This window comes from Schistocerca gregaria, chromosome 3, assembly GCF_023897955.1.
Source record: "Schistocerca gregaria isolate iqSchGreg1 chromosome 3, iqSchGreg1.2, whole genome shotgun sequence".
NCBI classification, from domain to species: domain Eukaryota; kingdom Metazoa; phylum Arthropoda; class Insecta; order Orthoptera; family Acrididae; genus Schistocerca; species Schistocerca gregaria.
In genome coordinates, this window is record NC_064922.1 from 642,972,274 (window position 1) to 642,993,985 (window position 21,712).

The 21,712-nt window shown below is 42.5% G+C and overlaps 1 protein-coding gene across 1 annotated transcript in view; it reads left to right on the forward strand.

Moving 5' to 3' along the window:
* Nucleotides 1-21,712, forward strand: part of LOC126354279 (uncharacterized) — a 149,595-nt gene that overhangs the window by 80,641 nt on the left and 47,242 nt on the right. Inside the window, exon 5 of the mRNA XM_050003822.1 lies at nt 8,586-8,794. Coding sequence (XP_049859779.1) covers nt 8,586-8,794 — 209 coding nt within the window. The remainder of the gene's footprint in view (nt 1-8,585; nt 8,795-21,712) is intronic.

The window sequence follows — 21,712 nt, forward strand, 5'->3', positions numbered from 1 at the left end:
TCGGAAAAACGAATATCGTGCTAGATTATTTTGGGACCGTGCTGTCGAATGGGGGCGCAGAATCCCACTCCAAAAATCGCTTTATTTGTAACAGGAAACAAGCCGACGCTTTCCATCGATGCCGGGAGTCGCATGAAAGACGCGGCGAGCAGTATTCGTTTGGACTGACTCCACCTACATGTGGCAAAAATAGAATTGCAAATTCCTGACGAAACACCAGAAAAAGATGCGCCTGACGGCTCTTAGAGAGATACCATGTATGTGGACATGATGCCAATAGAAGGTGTAAACTACCTCACAACTTACTTTCAGCTATAATTTTCTTCGGGATATGAAAAGTGTGACAAAACGGTGCTCTTCTTTAGTTTTCCGTTTCATAACTCTCCCTAACAAGACCCAAACTGTGGTCCCCCGTCACCAACGGGTTCCAGTGACCTTGATAACGGTGCAAATGTCGTCGTGAAAGCGGAGACCCTGTTCATCGCTTATGGTTCCCAAATTTTCCCTAGATAAACCAACATGATAATGTAAAAGGTAAATTTTACGCGACATTCGACACCCCACGTTTCTGTGACTGTGTAACAGACCACCCAAAATAAAAACCTAATTATCATTTCTTTTGTTGCCCAATACGCCCTCCCCAACAGCTTTGAAAGAGAAGAAACAACTATTTCTGATACCACAGCTTCGAAGTCAGAAACAGGAACAGGCAACCCTTCACTTCGGGGCCAAAAAATGCACTCAAGATACGTGTGGATACTTTAGTTTGGGTCTAGCTTTGTCTAGCAATGTCTAGCCTTGCAGAATTTGCAAGACAGAAACAACATTCCGAGAAATGGTCTTCAGACTCACACCATACCACTGGAGCAACGAATGGCATGGTTCGCTTTCCTTTCAGTCATTCAGTTAAAGTGACAGCAATCAATATGACATGAAAATTTTCACCTTGATCACTAAGAAGTCGATCTAAATACGGTTTATATGCCTTCCTAACTAAATCAGTTACCGGTTTTCTTTGAGACTTTGGGCTGAATTTCCCATACACACACAGCAAAAGTTGGGACATCGACGACGTCTGCCAGTTGCCACTTGTAGTAAGTGTAAGTTTTAAACACCAAAACGTTCCATTATCTCTCACAAGAATAACTCACTGAGGTAACAGACTCGTCGCATACTGTTGCGTCGAGGTAATTTTCACAATTGCACCAGGCGAGTTTCAACGTGGACTAGATCACAAAGTCTCTTTCACGCCATGGATTATCTTGACCTCAGGTATGTAAAGTGAATAGTCTTTATCAAACTGCCATCTAGCTGTTTTTCTAAGTATACCCCAAATTTTTTAAAGAAACACACATCTAAACGAATGACGAGTAAATATCGAAATACGAAAAATGGACAATAAGCAATAATAAACCTTAAAATCTAAATATTTTTACGCACTTGTACATTTTGAAAGATAGATTCTGATTCTACACTCCAGAATACACACTAATTGATATATCACAGCCCTGATGCAAAATGGCTGTTCAGTAGTGAATTATTCGTACTTTTTTTTATTGCTGGGAACTATTCGAAGGACTTGCAATCCTTCAGCTTCCATGCTATCCTGTCTTCACTGATCCAAAGCTTACGCTTTTAAAATACATGATGACTACTAAGCATTCAGAACCTAGAAGAAGCTTTTAGTTCAGTGACCCAGTGACAGTGAAGTCGGTAAACGCGGAGAAACGGCATAGTTTGACAAGGATGTGTTCTCATCTTACTGATCGTTGCAGCACTTTTAATTTTGGAATCACGTGACTGCAATCAGATATAGACCGTTTTCCGAGAGAGCTATATTGCTTCTATCTTCTTTTTTCTATCTAGTGCGAGCCAGGGCGGTGATCAAAATAGTTAAATGAACACCAACAAAATTATTTAACTTAATATTCTTACCACCCAATAATAAAAGAACTAGTCATTAAATGAAACACAAGTTCGACAATATTAAGTGTTTTTTTGTAATGAACACACCACCATTTGACTGTTTACAGTCGAATAGACGTGTGTTCATTGTATGACTGCTACTCAGCAACATAAAGAAAGTCATCTTCTCTAACGCAGGAGATGTTTTTATTGCATTGCCATCTATGTGTTGGAGAGAAATCCAGCCTTAATTATAAAGAACTTAATTTCTTGTAGATTGATGCAAATACATTTAGAAATCAGACTGAGAGGTTACCCTTGAAAGGTGTGTTTTAAAATCAGGTAAATGAATTTTAGGCACTTACATGATTTGTAGACCACAGGAAAACAAATGATAAATTTGAGAAATGTTAAATACCTTTGCCTCTACTGGTATACGTGAAACAGCCATTGTGTTATTTTTTCTTCCGTATCAAGAAGTGAGTCTGGTGTCCGTCATTGTTCAAAGACGTTGATGGAAAAATTAGCTTACCAGTATACTGCAGAGCTATTTACCGCATTATTTAAGTGATGCATTGTCAAGATTGTACTTGTTATTCATACGAATGGCTATATAGTGAATCATTAGTCGATTAGTCGATAAAAATATGCTCTTTAAAAATTGATTTATGACCTGCCAACTCATGAATTCTGCTATGTAAGCTGAAGTTAAGCATAAATGAGATATTTCAAACAAGATTTGAAAAGTACCGAATATGGAGTATAACTCAGTCTTCAGAAGCTGGCTATACGTACTACAGTGTCTATAACGAGGATCATCTGGAATGTGTCGTACGTGCAACATCACAACTTCGTTCTGTCTTATGGGATCTCCTTTATTTCTTGCTACAGCTCCGCCCCCCCCCCCCAACCCGCCAACACCCCCCCATTGCCGAACCTCTCACAGCTTGTGTGACAAAAAAGGAGTGCACAGAAGGCCGTGACGAATGGAATGCCTCGCTAGGAGATTAGCGGAATAACCCCGATGCCTGTGGTCACTGCCAGCAGCGAGCGAAAGTTCGTATCAAGCACAGTCCTACTTTGTGTCCTGTTTTTCTTGTTTCCGGAGACGAGCGCCGATACAGCGAAACCCCCACGTGGGCCACTTTCGCAAATTTCCTCCTGCACTCGCTCTACACCTTCCGTTTAGTCACACAAATGCCAACTTAAACCGGAGTCCTTAAAACCGTCGAGGTCATATCCTTGTATCACACTCAAACCCAGTTTTCACGGTTGTCAATCATAAAATAACTTTATAACGATTCAAATGTTGGATGATTCGATGCTACGGATCATTTCAAAAACCAGAATAATCCAGACTTCATTAACAGTGAAACGATGTCGTTTCCACAGAAATACTGTATGTATAGGTTTGTGTTGACACTGAAACTCAGGATATTATCTCAATAGTACAGTGTTCTCCAGCTGAGTCACCAATTTTTATAATAAGCTCATGTTTGCAATATTGCTGAGTGAAATAAAAAATTGTAAGATGTGGTTCACACCACACCTACCAACGCACAATCAGTTCACTGACAAAAGATTTAAAGTCAGTAAAATTCTTTTGGGTCCGTGACCGCATTGTCATTGTGTAGAAATGCTACACATTGACAAAGTGGTCGCAGACCCAGAAGAACTTTATTGACTGTGACAATGGCCAAGGGCGCCTACGCTTATAAAAATTCAGTGGTCATTAAAGTTCATTTTTTTAGTATTTTTTCAGAAGAGACAGTGGTCTTTGGTGGCTTGTAACAGAGTAGTAAAATAGATATGATTTATTCGGTTTGCTACCCAAGTTACCTTCATTTCCGTTAAAATATCTTCACAGTGTGAGAAAGCAAGTGTTATGCAATTATGAAACGGTACAATATAAGACGCAGAGTAATGTAACAATCATCAATGCAAAACTAGTGTAGTGAGGTTGTTGTCACCGTGAATCAGTTATGTATAGAGTCGCTCTAGCCCTCTTCCCTTGCATTCAGTGATATCATTCACCAGGTATTCCCATAACGGCCACCTCTTCACCACTAAACCTATTCGAAATGTTGTGTAAGACTGTTGACATAAGAACCAAAACTAGTGGAAATACAGACCTGCCACAACACTGAATGTAAATTTCAGGACAAAGAGTAAAGTCGGCATTATTGTTGTAAGCAGAAACCACCGTGAGCGAATAAAACAAATTTGTTTCAAAATAGACATACAGGGCATACCGCCGAAATCTACTCTGTTGTACAGAGACCAAACGAAATAAATTCACACTGTAAGGAGCCATAGGAGACAACGAATCACTTACACCAAAACACGTAGGAAATAATCGTGAACAACCTCTGAAATTTCGTTCGTGAATTTAGCATTAACTATAGATAACGGCCAAAAGACAGTACAGAAGTCATATGAGGCACGATACTCTAAACTCTTATTATTCCTGATATATGTTGGGAAACAATTTGTATTCAACATCAAAAATGGCATCGGTCGACATATGTGCACCTGTAGTTTCTAAAATAGCCTCACAAGAAGAGGTCACAATACGGATTCCGTTATTGGCAAATCGTGATTATAAAAGCTGCTGGACTCAAAGTTTGATGTGCAAAGGAGCTCAATCGTGCATGAATCCTATTTGTGGACTCTGTTGAAAGCAGTGCCGCCTTTGAAAACGTCCTTGCCTGTCTATGCGACTTTAATAGACAGCAAATATCATTCTCCACATTTGTAGAAGAACCACACTCGAAATCCTCTACTTCTCGCTGTCAGTTCAATGGGTTTCTAGCATATATAACTCTTCATGTCAACATATGGAAGCACGAAATTAACACGTAGTAAATGACATGACAAGTCGGATCGACGAACGTGATTGCAGGTGTTAGATAGTTTCATCCCCCTGGTTTCTATTTCATTATAAAATCGAACATTACACATGTTAACCGGACCATAATTCATTAAGCACAACACAGACGGAAAAGTCATTGCGGAGAAACGTGGCCAATATGAAAAAGCCAATACTTCACAACCTTAGCTTCGGATGTAGTTATATAAATTGTATTTCTAACTGCTCACAGTAAATGATGAAACCTCTTCGTCTGGGGGTAGCGTCTTCCATAAGTAATCAAGTCGTCCTCCCTTACGGGGTCGAAACAAATCACAATATAAATTTTGAATAAAAACTATCAGCAATGACATAAGAAATCGCACTCGTTCTGCTAATGGCCTTGTAAAAGAGCCTGGAGAAGTGGACAGAGGTTCAGGGCATTATCTTGCCCTTGGACGGGAAACTTCCCCTGAAAGGCGAAAGAATCATCAAAGGCACGAGGATTCAGCAGGCAATGGAAAGCAGTGCATAAAGGACACATCAAGTGTACGGACGGGACGTAAAGCCTGTAGTTGAGAAAGGGCGATGACTCACAATAAACTCTGTTTCAGTGCGGGCAACAGCGAGCTTGACCAATGTTGTTTTTGCTTCCCTGATAAAATCAAATCAAGGGCGATGATGATCTCTCCACTGTCAAAAGACCCCGGATTAATCCCCCTTTAGTATCTCAAGGAGAAGAAACCACCATAAAAGGACGGAATAACCAACGAAATGGTAACACTCTACAAGTTTGAACAGGGAATGTTAGAAGTTAGAACATAGTAGAGAACAGGGAAACTGTAAAACCTGACAAGGGAATACAAAGGCTCGGCGGAGCGGGGAGAGGGGGAGGGTGTGTTCAGTGAAGTAAAGTAAAATGAAAAAAAATGTCAGTCTTTCCGGTTAGAACAGCAAAGGCTAATAGTAACAGCAGCAGATGGCTTAACGGCAGTACAATTTGTTATTAATTGAAAGGTGTGGTAGAGAGAGGGTCACTATGGTTCAGCGATAGGGTTGTTATCAGATTCGACAGCAAACGAACGCAGACAGCAGAAGTTAAGGTGTACATGCCGACATCTCAAGCAGAAGATGAAGAGATACAGAAGTTATACTAGGCTATTAAACGAGTAATTCAGTACGTAAAGGGAGGTGATAATCTGATAGTCATTGGGGACTGAAATGCGGTTGTGGGGAAAGGAGTGAAGAAAGAGATACGGGCTTGGTAGTAGGAATCAGAGGAGAGAATGTATAATTGAATTATCAATAACAAAAGGAGGGATCTACTTGGCAATTGAATTATCAATAACAAAAGGAGGGGTCTACTTGGCAAATCCCTGGAGACACGGGAAGACTCTAGTTGGATTGCATCATGGGCCGACAGAGGTTCCGAATCAAATATTGGATTGTAAGATATATACAGAAGCAGATACAGATTCAGATCACAGTTTAGTATCAATGAAGAGTAAACTGAAGTTCACACGAATTGTCCTGAAGAACGAGTGTGGACGGAAGTGAGATACTGAAGTACTGAGGGATGATAAGGTGCGTTTGAAGTTCGGTAAAGATGAGGATACTACGATAAGGAATAAGGAATACACAGGAGGCAGCACAGTTGATAAGGACTGGACACTATAAAGATAGCAGTCACAGATGTTGGACAGACAAACACGCAGTAGGTACCAGGAAGGTAACTGCAAAGAAAACCACGGTCAACAGGAGAAATAGTTCAATTGATCAAGGAAAATAGGAAGCATAAAATTTTCCAGGGAAAGACAGGAATGTAAATCAGCTAGAAATGAAATAAATACGAAATTCTGAAAAAATAGGGTAAGTTGCAGAGAACCACGGATTTTATACAATATGTAAAAGACGCGAGAGGGGACAATAAGATTAAAGACCTAGAACGAAGTTCTTGGACTGAAAAGGGTGTAAGGCACGCATACAGTCTTTAGGCCTTATTGTTTGGTCTATACTTCGAAGAAGCAATGTCAGAAATAAAAGAAGTGTTAAAAACTTAGAATAAAAATCCAGGCGAAAGAATCGCACTGATAAGGTTAAATGATGACGTTGTTATCCCCAGTGAAGCTGAAGAAGAATTACAGGATCTATTGAATGGAATAGTCTAATTAGTATAGCATATAGCATATGGACTGAGTGTAAACTGAAGAAAGACCTAAGTAATGAGAAGTAGCAGAAGTGAGAATGACGAGAAACTTATCTTCAAAACTGATGATCACGAAGCAGACAAAGTTAAAGGATTCTGCTACCTTGAAAGGAAAAGAAGCCTTGACGGGCGAAGCAAGGAGAAAATAAGAAGCAGACTAGCAGAGGCAAAGATGGCAATCATATCCAAAAGAACTCTGCCAGTGTCAAACATAACCCTTGATTTGAGGAAGAAATTTCTGAGATAATTTTTGAGGACACACCGTATGTTAGTGAGTCATGGGTTATGGGAAAACCGGAAGTGAAGTGGATCGAGGGGTTTGAAGTATGTTGCTGTGGAAGGAAGTTGAAAAGTGTGTAAACTGATAGGATAATGAAAGAGGAGGTTCTCCACAAAATCGGCGAGGACAGTAACAAACGAAAACACTGACAAGTAGAAGGGACAGTATGATAGGGCATAGTTAAGACATTACCTTCATGGTAGTAGAGGAAGATGTAGGGTGTAAAACGGGTAGGGGACGACAGAGATTGGAATACAAGCAGCAAATGAATGTGGATGTGCAGTGCTAGTGCTGCTCTGTAATGAAGAGGTTGGCGCAAGAGAGGAATTCGGGGTGAGCCCCATGAAATTAGTCTGAAGTCTGGAAAAAAAATTAATATTTTGATATTGGCTTCGCCCATCTCCTTCAGTATAGGCCCCATAACAAATATTTGCTAAAGGTAGTTACACTCAAAGAAATTGAAACTGTGTAGAATTAATTTACAGATCTTTAAGTGCCTTGTCTCACTTTGACGCAGTTTGTTCCATTTATAAGGGCGATCAAAAGGTATGTGTTTGAGGGCATTTCTGCAGCATATACGCAACGTAGCACGACATAGATATGGATATATAAGCACAGACATATAGTCAAGGGATTAGTGTAGAATCTGTGTCATTCCAACATGCGTGCGGTAAATGCGGAAATGTGAACTACGGTGATGTTATTACCAATTGCGCCCAAACGAGACCAACGTCCTGCTACTCTTTTTTGGCTCCCGAAGGAAAAATACGAGCTGGCCTCCATCAAAGAGTGAAAAATGTGTATAGGAAAGCAAGTCTGTTGACAAAAAGTCATGGAAATGTGCGCTAAGTTACGTGCTGCTTGCGATTGAACACAAGACGCAACAAGTTCCTTGAGTGCATTGTTGCAGGCCACAAAAGCTGGTGGGAGACACTTGATTATCACGCCTTCGCTCCTTAAAAAAGGTCTTGAAGGATCGAAAATTCCTGTCGGAAAAATTTGCAGCAGGCAGTTACGGACTTCTTCACGCAACAGGACACGGCGTTTTACGAAACAACCTGGTGCATCGATGGGATACTTACCTTAATTCTCACGCCGATTCTGCGTGACTGACTACCGATTCTGGACTGTTCGGCCTTCGAACAGGAACTTTTTGATCGCCTCTTATACCTCAATGAATTTCTAGTGCACTTACTAGTTCTTTAGTAGAGTAGTAAGACATAGCTCTTATTCACTTTTGATGGGTGATCCATCTGGCTTGTGCCAGCAAGTGGGTATGGTCTGTCTAGCTGACTGCGCTGTTGTACGCAAATGCAGCCCTCTTCCACCGCCGCCCTCTACCACAGGTGCTGACGCCGAAGCCGCCGCCGGCGGCCACGACGGTGCAGGTGGCGTACGACCCGTTCTACAGCCCCATCCTGCAGCGCATGGACAACGTGTTCGCGCAGCTCGGCTTCAACGAGGAGGCGTGCCGCGAGCGGCTAGTCTGCAGCATGTACAAGCGGCCGGCGCGCTTCAGCCCACACAGCAACCTCGTCTCCAACGAGCTTAGCAGGTATGGTACGCGCCCCAGCCAGATGACCCCACTCATCTCACGCAGTGCTGCTCGTCTGCCTACTGGGGGTCTGTTGGTACACTGGAATGAACATCAATGTGTCTGATGAATACCCCTAAAGAGTCACGTACAAAAGAAGGAGCGTGTTTTACAGATGGGACCAGTTTAGCAAAATATTTCCAGGTGGCCCAGTAACGCAATATGAAAATATTCCCAGCAGTGAGGGATAAGAAATGAACTTCTCTCTCGACGTAGTCCCCTTTAGAGTACTGTGCTTCGTGCATTATTTTTGCAGTGAATTGGGTGCATCCAGACATCTAACACAGGACGGTCAACGAAGTACCCCTGTACAGTGCTCATACCTTCTTCATTAGATTAAAAAGTTATCGAGACGAAGTTCATTACGAACAGGGGTAGCTGACAAGCAGAGTGTGCTATACCTGGTAAATAAAATGCATGTTACAGCAGCTTGTGTCTGAATTTCAATGCCTGTTCCTAACGACAAACGACTTTCTTGTCCAGACGTGTTATCTTCATGATATGTGATCTACATTTACACACTCCTCAAGCAAATGTATGGTGTATCATGAAGGATACTACGCACTACAACTAGCCACATCGTTTCATATTGCACTCGAAAAGGGAGGGAGGGAAAAAGACTGTCTCTGTTCCTCCATACTAGCCCTATTTCCCTCATCTTCTCTTCAAGGAGAAGTGTGTGTCGGTGGCAGGAGAATCGTTCTGCAGTGAACTGCAAATCCATAATGGTAAATACAGAGTTCGTATCATGAATTTTGCTGTTTGCTTATTTTAGAACCCTTACTTATTATTAAAGAGTTACTTCCCTACTCTTTGCAACGAAGACGGTGAGAAGCAACCATTTTGCATCTCAGAAATTGTAGATCAAATGCAGTCTGGTAGATGAAATTAAGTTCATCTCTTTTTGCTTGTCCAGAGCTTTCAGCTTTCACCAACTTCTTTACTTACTCATAGAGTGCGGACTTTTTCTGTCTGTATTTGTATTCTTGGCCACATTAGTTTGTGCGGATTAGGCAGCAATACAACGCATATTTCCATTGCTATCGTTTTGTTCCTTGTTCCTGGAGACATCCTCAGAACTATAAAGACGTAGTTAAATGATTGTGAAACATAAACTTGTTTAGCTGGCCAACAAAATTCGGAAGGTGGGGATAGCTAAAAAGTTTACACTTTAACGTACAAGTCTTAATAAATAATAAGATACTGCACCAGATTTAATGGCAAGGACGAATATTACATCACTTCTACGATGGAAGTAAGTAGTCATTTGTCAGAAGCATCGTAAGATACCAAGAAACCCACGCAGTTTGCACAATAACCAATTTTACAAATTTTTGCAAGGTGTACTTAGGACCTCTCTCTCTAGTCAATTCGATTATGCTTGACCCAGCCAGGTCCATTACAGTTTAAACTGATCCTATCTGCACTTCACTGCCAACATTGGATGCGTTGTGGGGCATGTGACTCCTGGTCGTTCATGTAGGCTTATCGACTTGACCATTGTGGACTCCAGAGCTAGTATCCAGTATGTGGTGGAAAGGGGACTTTTGTTTGGAACAGAGTGGATGGATCGGACTTTCCTAAATCCTTGTAAGTGGGCTTCGATCGGCTCCTGCTATGCTGGCTAGAGTGCTGCCCTCCTCCCGAGGCACACATTCGGACAGTTGCCGGATGCCCCACAGGTGGTGGCCCAGTCTTGCCCAACATCCGTCCCCGAGCCGTTCACGGGGTCGCTCGGTTACTGGGCAAACCAGTCGCAGACCGGCCCTCCGCGGTTGCGTCCGCACTCAGCGTAACGGTTGCCACTCCGAGTGTCTGGCGCCGTTGCCGTCGCCCGGCGCCCGCAGAACTGGAGTGCCTTACGCAACAGTGCACTGGTGTGCTGCTCGTTCCCAGGAGCCCAAAACGTCATCGCCTCGCAGTGCCGGCGCTTCTTTAGATGGCATGTCCGGCGTAACCTGATTATAGTTCCCTGATTGGCATTTCCTACTCTCTCCAGGTCTTCACGAACAAAAGAGTAGTCTTTGAGGACGACTACCGTGAACTCATGAGAACAAAACAGATCACATGTCCAGCAGCAGACATTAGCGCGGGATGACAGACCTATCATCTTCATGGCGGTGACGAACACGTAGATCTTCATGCCAAGTGTTGGCTGGGAGATGGAATATCCTGCATGTGTGTCATTGTCTATTCTCAATGTTCGCTGATGCTCGCTTGTCCGCGAGTTTGGTGCACATTACGCTGACGTCAAGACAGATGACTGTGATAGCTAAATGAAAACATGGTTTCACAACTGACGGAATTTGTAATGAGCCTTGGTAATCAGGACGTCCTTCTACGCTAATTGCCTTAAATACCGTTGCAGATATTGAAAGTTGTTTCTTGATATGTGCAAGTATGGACACTTTTGATCAGATAGTATAAGTCTAACGATAATGACATACTCTTGTTATGTTTTGAGTGAAACGTTTCACTAAAATAAATGGGGTTAGGACTACTTATTCAGTAATGAAGGCGGAGTTAAGGTGGAACTTCTGTCCCGTTACCGGTGGTCGAAACCAAGTCACCGATGTCACTGGATGCTTAGTGAATATCCACTGAAGCGCCAGAGAAACTTACAGGTACGCGTATTCAAATACAGACGTATGTAAACAGGCAAAGTACGGCGATGTGATCGAAAACACCTATATAACTCAACAAGTGTCTGGCGCAGGTGTTAGATGGGTTACTGCTGCTACAATGGCAGGTTACCACGATTTAAGTGAGTCTGAACGTGGTGCTATAGTCGGTCCACGATTGCTGGGACACAGCGTCTCCGAGATAACGAGGAATTAGGGATTTTCCCGTATGACTATTTCACGAGTGTGCAGTGAATATCAAGAATCCGGTAAAACGTCAAATCTCCGACATCACAGAGGCTGCAAAGAGATCCTGCAAGAACAGGACCAACGACGACTGAAGAGAATCATCCAACGTGACAGAAGTGCAACCCTTCCACAAATTGCTACAGATTTCAAAGCTGGGCCATCAGCAAGTGTCAGCGTGCGAACTATTCAACGAAACATCATTCATATGGGCTTTCGGAGCCGAAGGACCCTTCATGTACGAATGCGTGACACAGAGCATTACGCCTCGCCTGGGCCCGTCAACACCGACATTGGACTGTTGATTACTGGAACCATGTTGTCTGCTCGGACGAGTCTCGTTTCAAATTGCAGCAGCAGATGGACGTGTAAGGGTATTCAAATACAAAATGGTCCCCCATGTCAGAAGGAGACTGTTCAAGCTGGTGGAGGATCCGAATGGTGTGGGGCGTGTGCAGTTGGAGTGACATGGGACCCCTGACGGGTCAAGGTACGACTCTGACAGGTGAGACGCACGTAAGCATCCTGTATGATCATCTGCATCCATTCATGTCCATTGTACATTCCGACGGATTTGGGAATTCCAGCAAGACAATGCGACATCCCATACGCCCAGAATAGCTACAAAGTGGCTCCAGGAACACTCTTCTGAGTTTCAACACTTTCACTGGCTACCGAACTCCCCAACATTGAAAATTATTGAGTATATCTGGGTTGTCTTGCAACGTGTTGTTCAGAAGATCTCCACCCCTCGTACTCTTAGGGGTTTATGGACAGCCCTGCGGGATTCATGGTGTCAATAACCTCCAGCACTACTTCAGAGACTAGTTGAATCCACGCCACGTCGTGGTGCGGTATTTCTGCGTGTTCGCGAGGGCCCTACACGATATTAGGCAGGTGTATCTTTTTTTTTGGCTGTTTAGTGTAGCATACCTATTTATCCAGCGGGCTGGTATCAACTTCAACCCAGAGAAAATGTACACTTCCAACCATTAACACGGTATTCGCAGAACTATTCTAAATTTTGTACGATCCCTTAGAAGCAAAACAATAATAACAATAACAACAGAACCAACAATACCAATAATAATAATTTTTGAAATCTTTCCGGGTCTGCACCTACGGAACTCTCTCGTCCTCAGATCCTCTTGAGATGTAGCACACTGGAGAATCAGGTAATGGTGCAGAATTTCCAAGAAAGCAGGCTTGTGGTGCAGCTGAGAAATCGTTGTTTGTCTTCTCCTTTTTACAACAGGGCGTAAACGAAAGCGGCCCCTGTCTTCTCTGCGGCTGCCGTGACTCTGCGCTTTCCGCCGCTGCTCTTGACACCCAGCTCTGTAGCGGTCGCACGGTTCTCGTACCGCACTCGCCTTGTCTGCGGCGCAACTTTCCCTTTTTATAGCGGCACGCCGGCCTCCTATGGCCTTTGTGCTACCAAGGTCGAGGCAACGAACCCGTTGTCTTCGTAGAGCGAGCAAATAGCTTTCTTCTCTTCCTTAGTTCGCCTGCTCAGCGTCAATCACTTAGCTGTCGTCAGTGGACTTGTCGAATGCACTGTATTCATCTACATCTCCATGGATACTCTGCAAATCACATTTAAGTCCCTGGCAGAGGGTTCGTCGAACCACCTTCACAATTCTCTATTATTCCAATCGCGTATAGCGCGCGGAGGGAATGAACACCTATATCATTCCGTACGAGCTATGATTTCCCTCCTTTTATCGTGGTGATCGTTCCGCCCTACGTAGGTCCGTGTCAACAAAATATTTTCGCATTCTGAAGAGGAAGATGATTTTTTTAATGATTTCCAGTCCAAATCCTGTATCATCCTGTTAAATTTTCTAAGTGTCGTGCCAATAAAACGCAGCCTTTGGTTAGGCTTCCCCACAACATTTTCTATGTGTTCTTTCCAGTTTAAGTTGCACAAATTACATTAATATCTACTTGGAGGACGGTATGTGAAGTTTCACTCTAATGTATCCTATAAATCATATTCAGATATATTTAGACACATTCGAAGACCAGAGGTACGCTCTGGGCTACATTGAAATATGCCATTTCAACTTTACAAGAAGCCAAGCTGAGTTCTAAATTGACTAAAATTGATTTCCCTCGCTAAGCATAACCAGTGGCCTCAACTTCAAGTGAATGACAGAAGGCTGTCCACAGTAAAAGTTATGAAGAATTACAGTCAGATAAATGGAATGAACAGTCTGGTGAGTACAGAATATGGATTACAGTAAACCGAAAAAAGGCTACATTAATGAGAAGTAGCAGAAATGAGGATACTGAAAAGCGTAAGATTATACTTGGTGATTACTAAGTAGACGGCTTTCTACCCTAGTAAGAAAGTAAACCATATCGGATGAAGCAAAGAGATCATAAAAAGCAGACTAGCACAGGTAAAGAAAGTGTACCTGGTCAAAAGATGCCTCTTTGTATAAAAACATAGGTATTGATTTGTGCAAGCAGTTGCTGAGAATGTACGTTTGGAGCACAGCATTATATATTAATGAATCATGGACAGTGGGAAAAACGGAAGAGGAGAGAATAGAGGAGTTTGGGATGTGATGTTTCAGAGGTTCAAAATGGCTCTGAGCACTATGGGACTTAACATCTATGGTCATCAGTCCCCTAGAACTTAGAACTACTTAAACCTAACTAACCTAAGGACATCACACAACACCCAGTCATCACGAGGCAGAGAAAATCCCTGACCCCGCCGGGAATCGAACCCTGGAACCCGGGCGGATGTTTCAGAGGATTGTTCAAAAACACGTGGACTGATAAAATTACGAATGAGGTATTTTCCTCCGAATGGGTGAAGTACAGAACATATAGAACACACTGATGAGAAAAATGGACAGCATGCTAGGACATGAGCTAAGGCACCTAGGAATAACTTCCATTATGGTAGAGGGAACCGTAGAGAGTAAAAAACGCCGTGTCATCGTTTGTCATAGGACGTCATTCAGGTGCGGTTAAGAGGCTTGGGGTCGGTGCTCAACACGCAGCTCTCCCACCGGTTGTCGGCTTTCTAGGCCCCGGAGCCGCTACTTCTCACTCAAGTAACTACTTAAACGACCTCACAACGCTGAGGCACCCCTTTCAGGGACTGTCATCAAGAAAAAATCCCTGGTAGTACCGGAAACTGAATCCGGGTCCTCTGCAATGCATGAGACGTTGACCATTCAGGTACAGAGGAAAGTACGTGGTGTACACTGATATTCCTGATTTACTTTATTTCTGGTTATTTTCGATTATATAATTCATCAGACTATCTCTTAGGGCTGCACTTTAAGAAGTTCACCTTCAATTTTCTCTACAAGTCTGAGGATCAGCTCGTGTTGCGTTCATAGGTGAATCTGACTCACCTTTGCTAAGATTACTCTGTTGTAAATTAAGTCAAATTATAGGTACTATCATTTTATGTGTGTCGGTACAGTAATGTTACGATGATTTCCTTTCTCCATCGGTAGAGAGAAACGGATTCTCATAGCACTTCAGTGAACTAACTTTAGCGGCCGGTGTGGCCGAGCGGATCTAGGCGCTTCAGTTTGGAACTGCGCGACCGCTACAGTCACAGGTTCGAATCCTGCCTTGGGCATGGACGTGTGTGATGTCCTTAGGTTAGTTAGGTTTAAGTAGTTCAAAGTTATAGGGGATTCATGACCTCAGATGTTAAGTCCCATAGTGCTCAGAGCCAATTGAACCATTTTTTGAAATCACCTTACGAAATCATTTCATAGGAATTCCGCCACAAAAAGTCACTTTACGGAGTCAGCGTTAATGAAGATGAAACACGTCGCTTTACGAAGGCATATTGCTGCTAGTCAGCAACAGACTTCACGGCAAAAAGCGTCTCTCCAGCAAATTTAAAAGTAGCTGAACATTTTGGTCTTGAAATTGCATGACCAGTAATCTTGAAATTGCTGTCATAACACATTGCCAACGACCTTGCCACAATGGTAACATCCGGTTGCATCATATCATCGAAATTAAGTGCTGTCGTGGTTGGCTAGCACTTCGATGAGTGGTCTCCGGTCTTCCGAGAGCTGTTGGTAACCGGGGTGCACTCAACCCTTGTGAGAAAAATTGAAGAGCTACGTGATTTAGGTCGGAGTTTGTTTTAATCATAAGAGACTAATTTATTCGAAGTAATGTTCCTCTGAAAAATATTTGTTTATTTAATCAGAGTCAGTGGAATAAGTTGTATTGTATTCACTGAGAACTCCACTTTCCTAAAAATATATTTCTTTTCAAATTCGATTCAGCGAAATATGAAGGCACATGAATCCATTTTCAATAACAGTTTGTCTTCACTTTATTGTCAGTGGCCTGTATCTAATCTTCCTGATATCGGTTTCCTCAGTTCGTTTATCTCTCTTGACTGCTTATTTGTAATAACACTTTTCTATGCTCGCGGGGTTGTTTGTGTTTTACAATAAATTTGCAAAGAACTTTTGTCGTCGCCAATAATTAGTTCAGCTAGTTCGCCAAAGAGAATAGTAAATGTATGTTCTCACATCTACATCTAAATCATACTCCACAAGCCACCTAATGGTGTGTGATGGAGGGTACTTTCAGTACCACTATCTGAACCTTCTAATCCTGTTCCACTCTCGAACAGTGCGTGGCAAGAATGATTGTCAGTAAGCCTATGTATTGGCTCTAATTTCTCGAATTTTCTCCGCGTGGTCAATAAGCGAGATGTATGTTGGGGACAGTAATATGTCGTCCGACTCCTCGTGCAAAGTAGTCTTTGTCCCAAAATTGCAATAGCAAATCTCTCCGTGATACACAACGTCTCTCTTATAAGGTCTGCCAGTGGAGTTTGTTTATCATCTCTTGCCAGCTAAATGATACGGTGACCAAACGTGCCGCTCTTCGTTGGATCTTCTCTATCTCCTCTATCTGTTCTACCTGATAGGGATCCCAGGCAGATGACCAACACTCAAGAATGGGGCGAACAAGCGCCTTACAAGCCACTTCTTTCCTTTGTAGATGAGTTAAATTTCCTTAAAATCCTTCCGATGAATCTGAGTCTGGTGTCTGCTCTCCCCAGTATCTGTTTTATGTGGTAATTCCACTTAAGGTCACTCTGGATAGTTACGCCTACATATTTTACGGCAGACGCTATCTCCAGCTGTTTGACATCAATAGTTTAACTGTACAGTAATGGATTTCTTTTCCTATTTATGCACAATGTAATACATTTCTTTAATTTGAGAATCAACTGCCAGAGCCTGCATCATTCATCAGCTCTCTGCAGGTCGTTCTGCAAATTCTTACTATCTTCTGGCGTTGCTACTTTGGCATAGACAACTGCATCATCTACAAATAGCCTTAAAAGCATCCAAAGGTTTCTACTAGATCATTTACATATACTGTAAGCAGCAACGGTCCTATCACACTTCTTTGTGGTACTTTGGATATTACCTTTACATCTGTCGATTTAGTTCCGTTAAGAGCGACATGTTGAGTTCTGTCTGCAAGAAAGTCTCTAATCCAAATGCAAATCTGCTCCGATACTCCGTAAGTTCGTAATTTTTTCATTAAACGTCAATGCGGGAAAGTGTCAAATGCCTTACTGAAATCAAGGAACACAGTATCAACCTGAGCACCGTTGTGAATTTCAGGGGGGAACGGAGCGAACCCAGTTTCGCAGGATCTCTCTTTGCGGAGTCCATGTTGATTTTTATGGAGGAGATGTTCATTTTCAAGAAGTCGTAATTCTGGAGCATAAAACGTATTCCATAATTCTACAACAGATTTTCGTCAACGATAGAGGAATGGTGCCTAATATGAGACACACTTTTGTAAACCCATTTGTAAGACCTAAAAGTAAGTACAATAGTATATTTTATTATGTTAATATTATCCTGCGTTATTTAATTTTATCATACAATTATCGTATTTGCAATAATAAATAATCTTTCAGAGTAGTTATTAAATCTTCAAGACCAAGGCATTTCATAGAAATGAGATCAAGGTTTCCTACTATGAGACAGTAATAATATTTTGCTTTAATTATTTTATTGGAGAATAATGACATATGAATATACAATTTTTACATGTTCATTCACTTCTGTTATCCTACACTCATTTCACACTACTTAGGTTGATATTTACGACATCCGGGGCAAACAAAATTGTTTTCTGTAACACCGCAATCTTCATGAGCCCAGCGATAACATTTCGTGCACTGAGCCCATTTCTCCCCGTGTTTGTCTTCAGAAAAGCGCTCAGTACAGAACAGACACTCTGCGTCATCGTCATCACTGGTGTCTATATCCCCACCGTCATCAAGATGGACATCGGATGCCGAGTCACTACACGATTCTTCTGCTTTAGGTCTACGATCTTAAGATTTTCCACTCTTCTCCCCAAATAACTTTCTGGCTGTTTTCTTAGCTTCATCCCCTGCTTTTGTCTGTTTCGATTCCTCAGCCTATTCCTGACAGCTAACTGGAAGTCCATGCTTCGTATATCCTTACATTTAAGAGCATAAAATTTCTCTTCCATTGCAAGACAGTATTTCACTAGTTCATCTTCCAGTTGAGAAGAGAGAACAGGCCTTCTGAAAAGATGAACACCAACCAGCTTCTCGAGTGTACAAGTTTTACCCTTCACATACCTTTCCAAACTACGTTTTGGTACAACAAAAACTTTTGAGGCTTTGAAGTACCGCATCTCGCCATTTCTCAGACATGTAATGGCACGAACCATGGCGTCTTTATCCCACGTTTTCCTTTTAGGTGCCAATGCCATCTACAGAAAATAAATACAATAATCAGGGACTTCAACTTCTATGATTTTATTTGTTACATTATTTTTTTATAAGTACAGTGAACGGAGTACTTTGAATTTTGAGTAATATTGATCAACTTCTGAGCAAAATACTGCCTTGAAAGAAAGTTCCAGATCAGTTTCTGATCATAAGACTAGTCAAAGTAATCCCTGTTTGTGATAATTTAATGGAATTAAAATAAACGCAGTTGCCAAAATTTTACTACAATAAGTGATAAAATATTGTTATCTCATGATAGTATTGCGTACATTACATGTAACAGATCGTGAGAGAAGGAGTTCCCCAAATATGCGATAGGTATCGTGATATGCGACACTGTCGCGTATTTGGATCCCCATGCTATTGCATATTAGGAATTTCGCCATCTTACACGAAGAATCACGCACTTGCTAACAACTTTCGTTGGAAAATGAAACTGATTGTCAATAATTATAGGTAATACCGTCACACCTAACAAAAATAAACGAGTGCAGTAATATCCACTCACCTTTAGGCTGAAATATTGTCTTAACACCGATGCCGCAAAAACTCCGAACACAATAAATTTTGTATCAACCTCTACGTATTATGTCCGGCTCAACTATGGCGTCCTACTCGTTGTGTCGTCGTCTGACACGCAATAGGCGCGTTTAAGAAACTCTCCACCAGAGTGCAACCTCTAACATTAACACAGTTAGGGTGTCTCATATTAGGGAACTATCGCATAATAGGCACCTTTCCTCTATAGGCCTATAATTGTGTGGAGTGGGCTTACGGCCTTTCTTAAAACGGGAATGACCTGCGCTTTTTTCCAGTCGTTAGGTATCTTTCGTTGCTCAAGCAATCTTCGATAAATTACTGCCAGAAGGGTAGCAAGTTCTTTCGCACACTCTTTACAGAATCTTATAGGTATCACATCAGGCCATGACGCCTTTTCGCTACTAAGCGATTGCAGCTGCTTTTCAGTTCCGCAATCGGTTATCTCAATATCTGCCATTTCGGCGTTCGTACGACGATTGAATGGAGGGATAGGGTTGCGATCTTCCTTGGTGAAACAACTTTGGAAGGTCGAATTCTGTATTTCGGCCTTCACGCTGTTATCTTCCGTTTCGATCCGGTGTGGTCGCTGAGAGAGTGAATAGATGATTTTCACTCACTGATTTTACATACGATCAAAGTCTCTTAGTTTTTTGTTACTCAGGTCGGTCGATAACGCCTTACTTTCAAAATCGTTGAATGCTTCTTCCATTGCTCTCATTACGCTCATTTTCGCTTCGTTCAGCTTTTGGCTGTCAGCTAGGTTTCCCTTCTGTTGAATCAGATATGAAGTGCTCTTTGTTTACGTAGCGCTTTTCTGACAAGACTATTAAACTGTCTAAGGAATATTGAACGATTCCTTTGATTTTTTTCCATTTGTTCTCCACATCTTCGTCCTCTCACTGAATATTTGATGCTGACAACTGAGATATTCTGAAAATTGAGTGCTGTCACTCTTACTGAGCAAATAACTCTTCGTGCCTTTCTTAGCATACCTTCTAGGACCATTCGTCATAGGTGCTATCACAGTCTTATGATAACCGATACTTCCTCTATGTTAACTGATTCGATAAGTTTAGGCTTGTTTTTTGCCAGGAGGTCTAAGACGTTAGCCTCACGAGTTGGTTCTCTGTCTATGTTTAAATATATAATCGGAACCACATGCTCAACTTATTATGTCAAGAACCCTACTGCATTTTACATCTTAGAAAACCCCGTACCACTATAAATCTTTATCTAGGCGATGTTTCTGACCATTTATGTGTACTACTTAGTACAGCGTATTTGCCACTGTCCTATCCGTCAGACATTGTAATTATTTGCTACTGGATCCCTTTCAGGATATAACGATTCATGTCGTAGAAAGTCAATGGAAACGAATTTGTCTCAACTAAGTTTTATATTGACGAAATAAGTCTCGCACAAACTAAAAGAGAAGGTAAACTTATAAATCTAATCCGAGGACACAAGCAGTAAACATTAATGAAGAAGATGAGAAGAGTGTCGGCTTCTTTCGTTGTATACAGTTTTGTTTCGATCTCCTGTTAGCTTCCATACATTTCAGTGTCAAAAGATTGTGAGCACCAACTATAAAACCATCTTCGTTACCAAATACTTTTGTAGTCCATAGATATAACAACACATGAATTTATATACTAATTAAAGGCCAATGAAAAGTCACGTGTTAACATAGTTAACGTCAAGTAAAATAACTGTGGACCAACCACTTATTTTAACGTCGTCGCTGGTAACTGATTTCCTATTTATACACTCCTGGAAATGGAAAAAAGAACACATTGACACCGGTGTGTCAGACCCACCATACTTGCTCCGGACACTGCGAGAGGTCTGTACAAGCAATGATCACACGCACGGCACAGCGGACACACCAGGAACAGCGGTGTTGGCCGTCGAATGGCGCTAGTTGCGCAGCATTTCTGCACCGCCGCCGTCAGTGTCAGCCAGTTTGCCGTTGCATACGCAGCTCCATCGCAGTCTTTGACACTGGTAGCATGCCGTATGTGCAGTTGACGGACTTTGAGCGAGGGCGTATAGTGGGCATGCGGGAGGCCGGGTGGACGTACCGCCGTATTGCTCAACACGTGGGGCGACGCACGGATGCACGCCAAGACCGTAGGATCCTACGCAGTGCCGTAGGGGACCGCATCGCCACTTTCCAGCAAATTAGGGACACTGTTGCTCCTAGGGTATCGGCGAGGACCATTCGCAACCGTCTCCATGAAGCTGGGCTACGGTCCCGCACACCGTAAGGCCGTCTTCCGCTCACGCCCCAACATCGTGCAGCCCTCCTCCAGTGGTGTCGCGACAGGCGTGAATGGAGGGACGAATGGAGACGTGTCGTCTTCAGCGATGAGAGTCGCTTCTGCCTTGGTGCCAATGATGGTCGTATGCGTGTTTGGCGCCGTGCAGGTGAGCGCCACAATCAGGACTGCATACGACCGAGGCACACAGGGCCAACACCCGGCATCATGGTGTGGGAGCGATCCCCTACACTAGCCGTACACCTCTGGTGATCGTCGAGGGGACACTGAATAGTGCACGGTACATCCAAACCGTCATCGAACCCATCGTTCTACCATTCCTAGACCGGCAAGGGAACTTGCTGTTCCAACAGGACAATGCACGTCCGCATGTATCCCGTGCCACCCAACGTGCTCTAGAAGG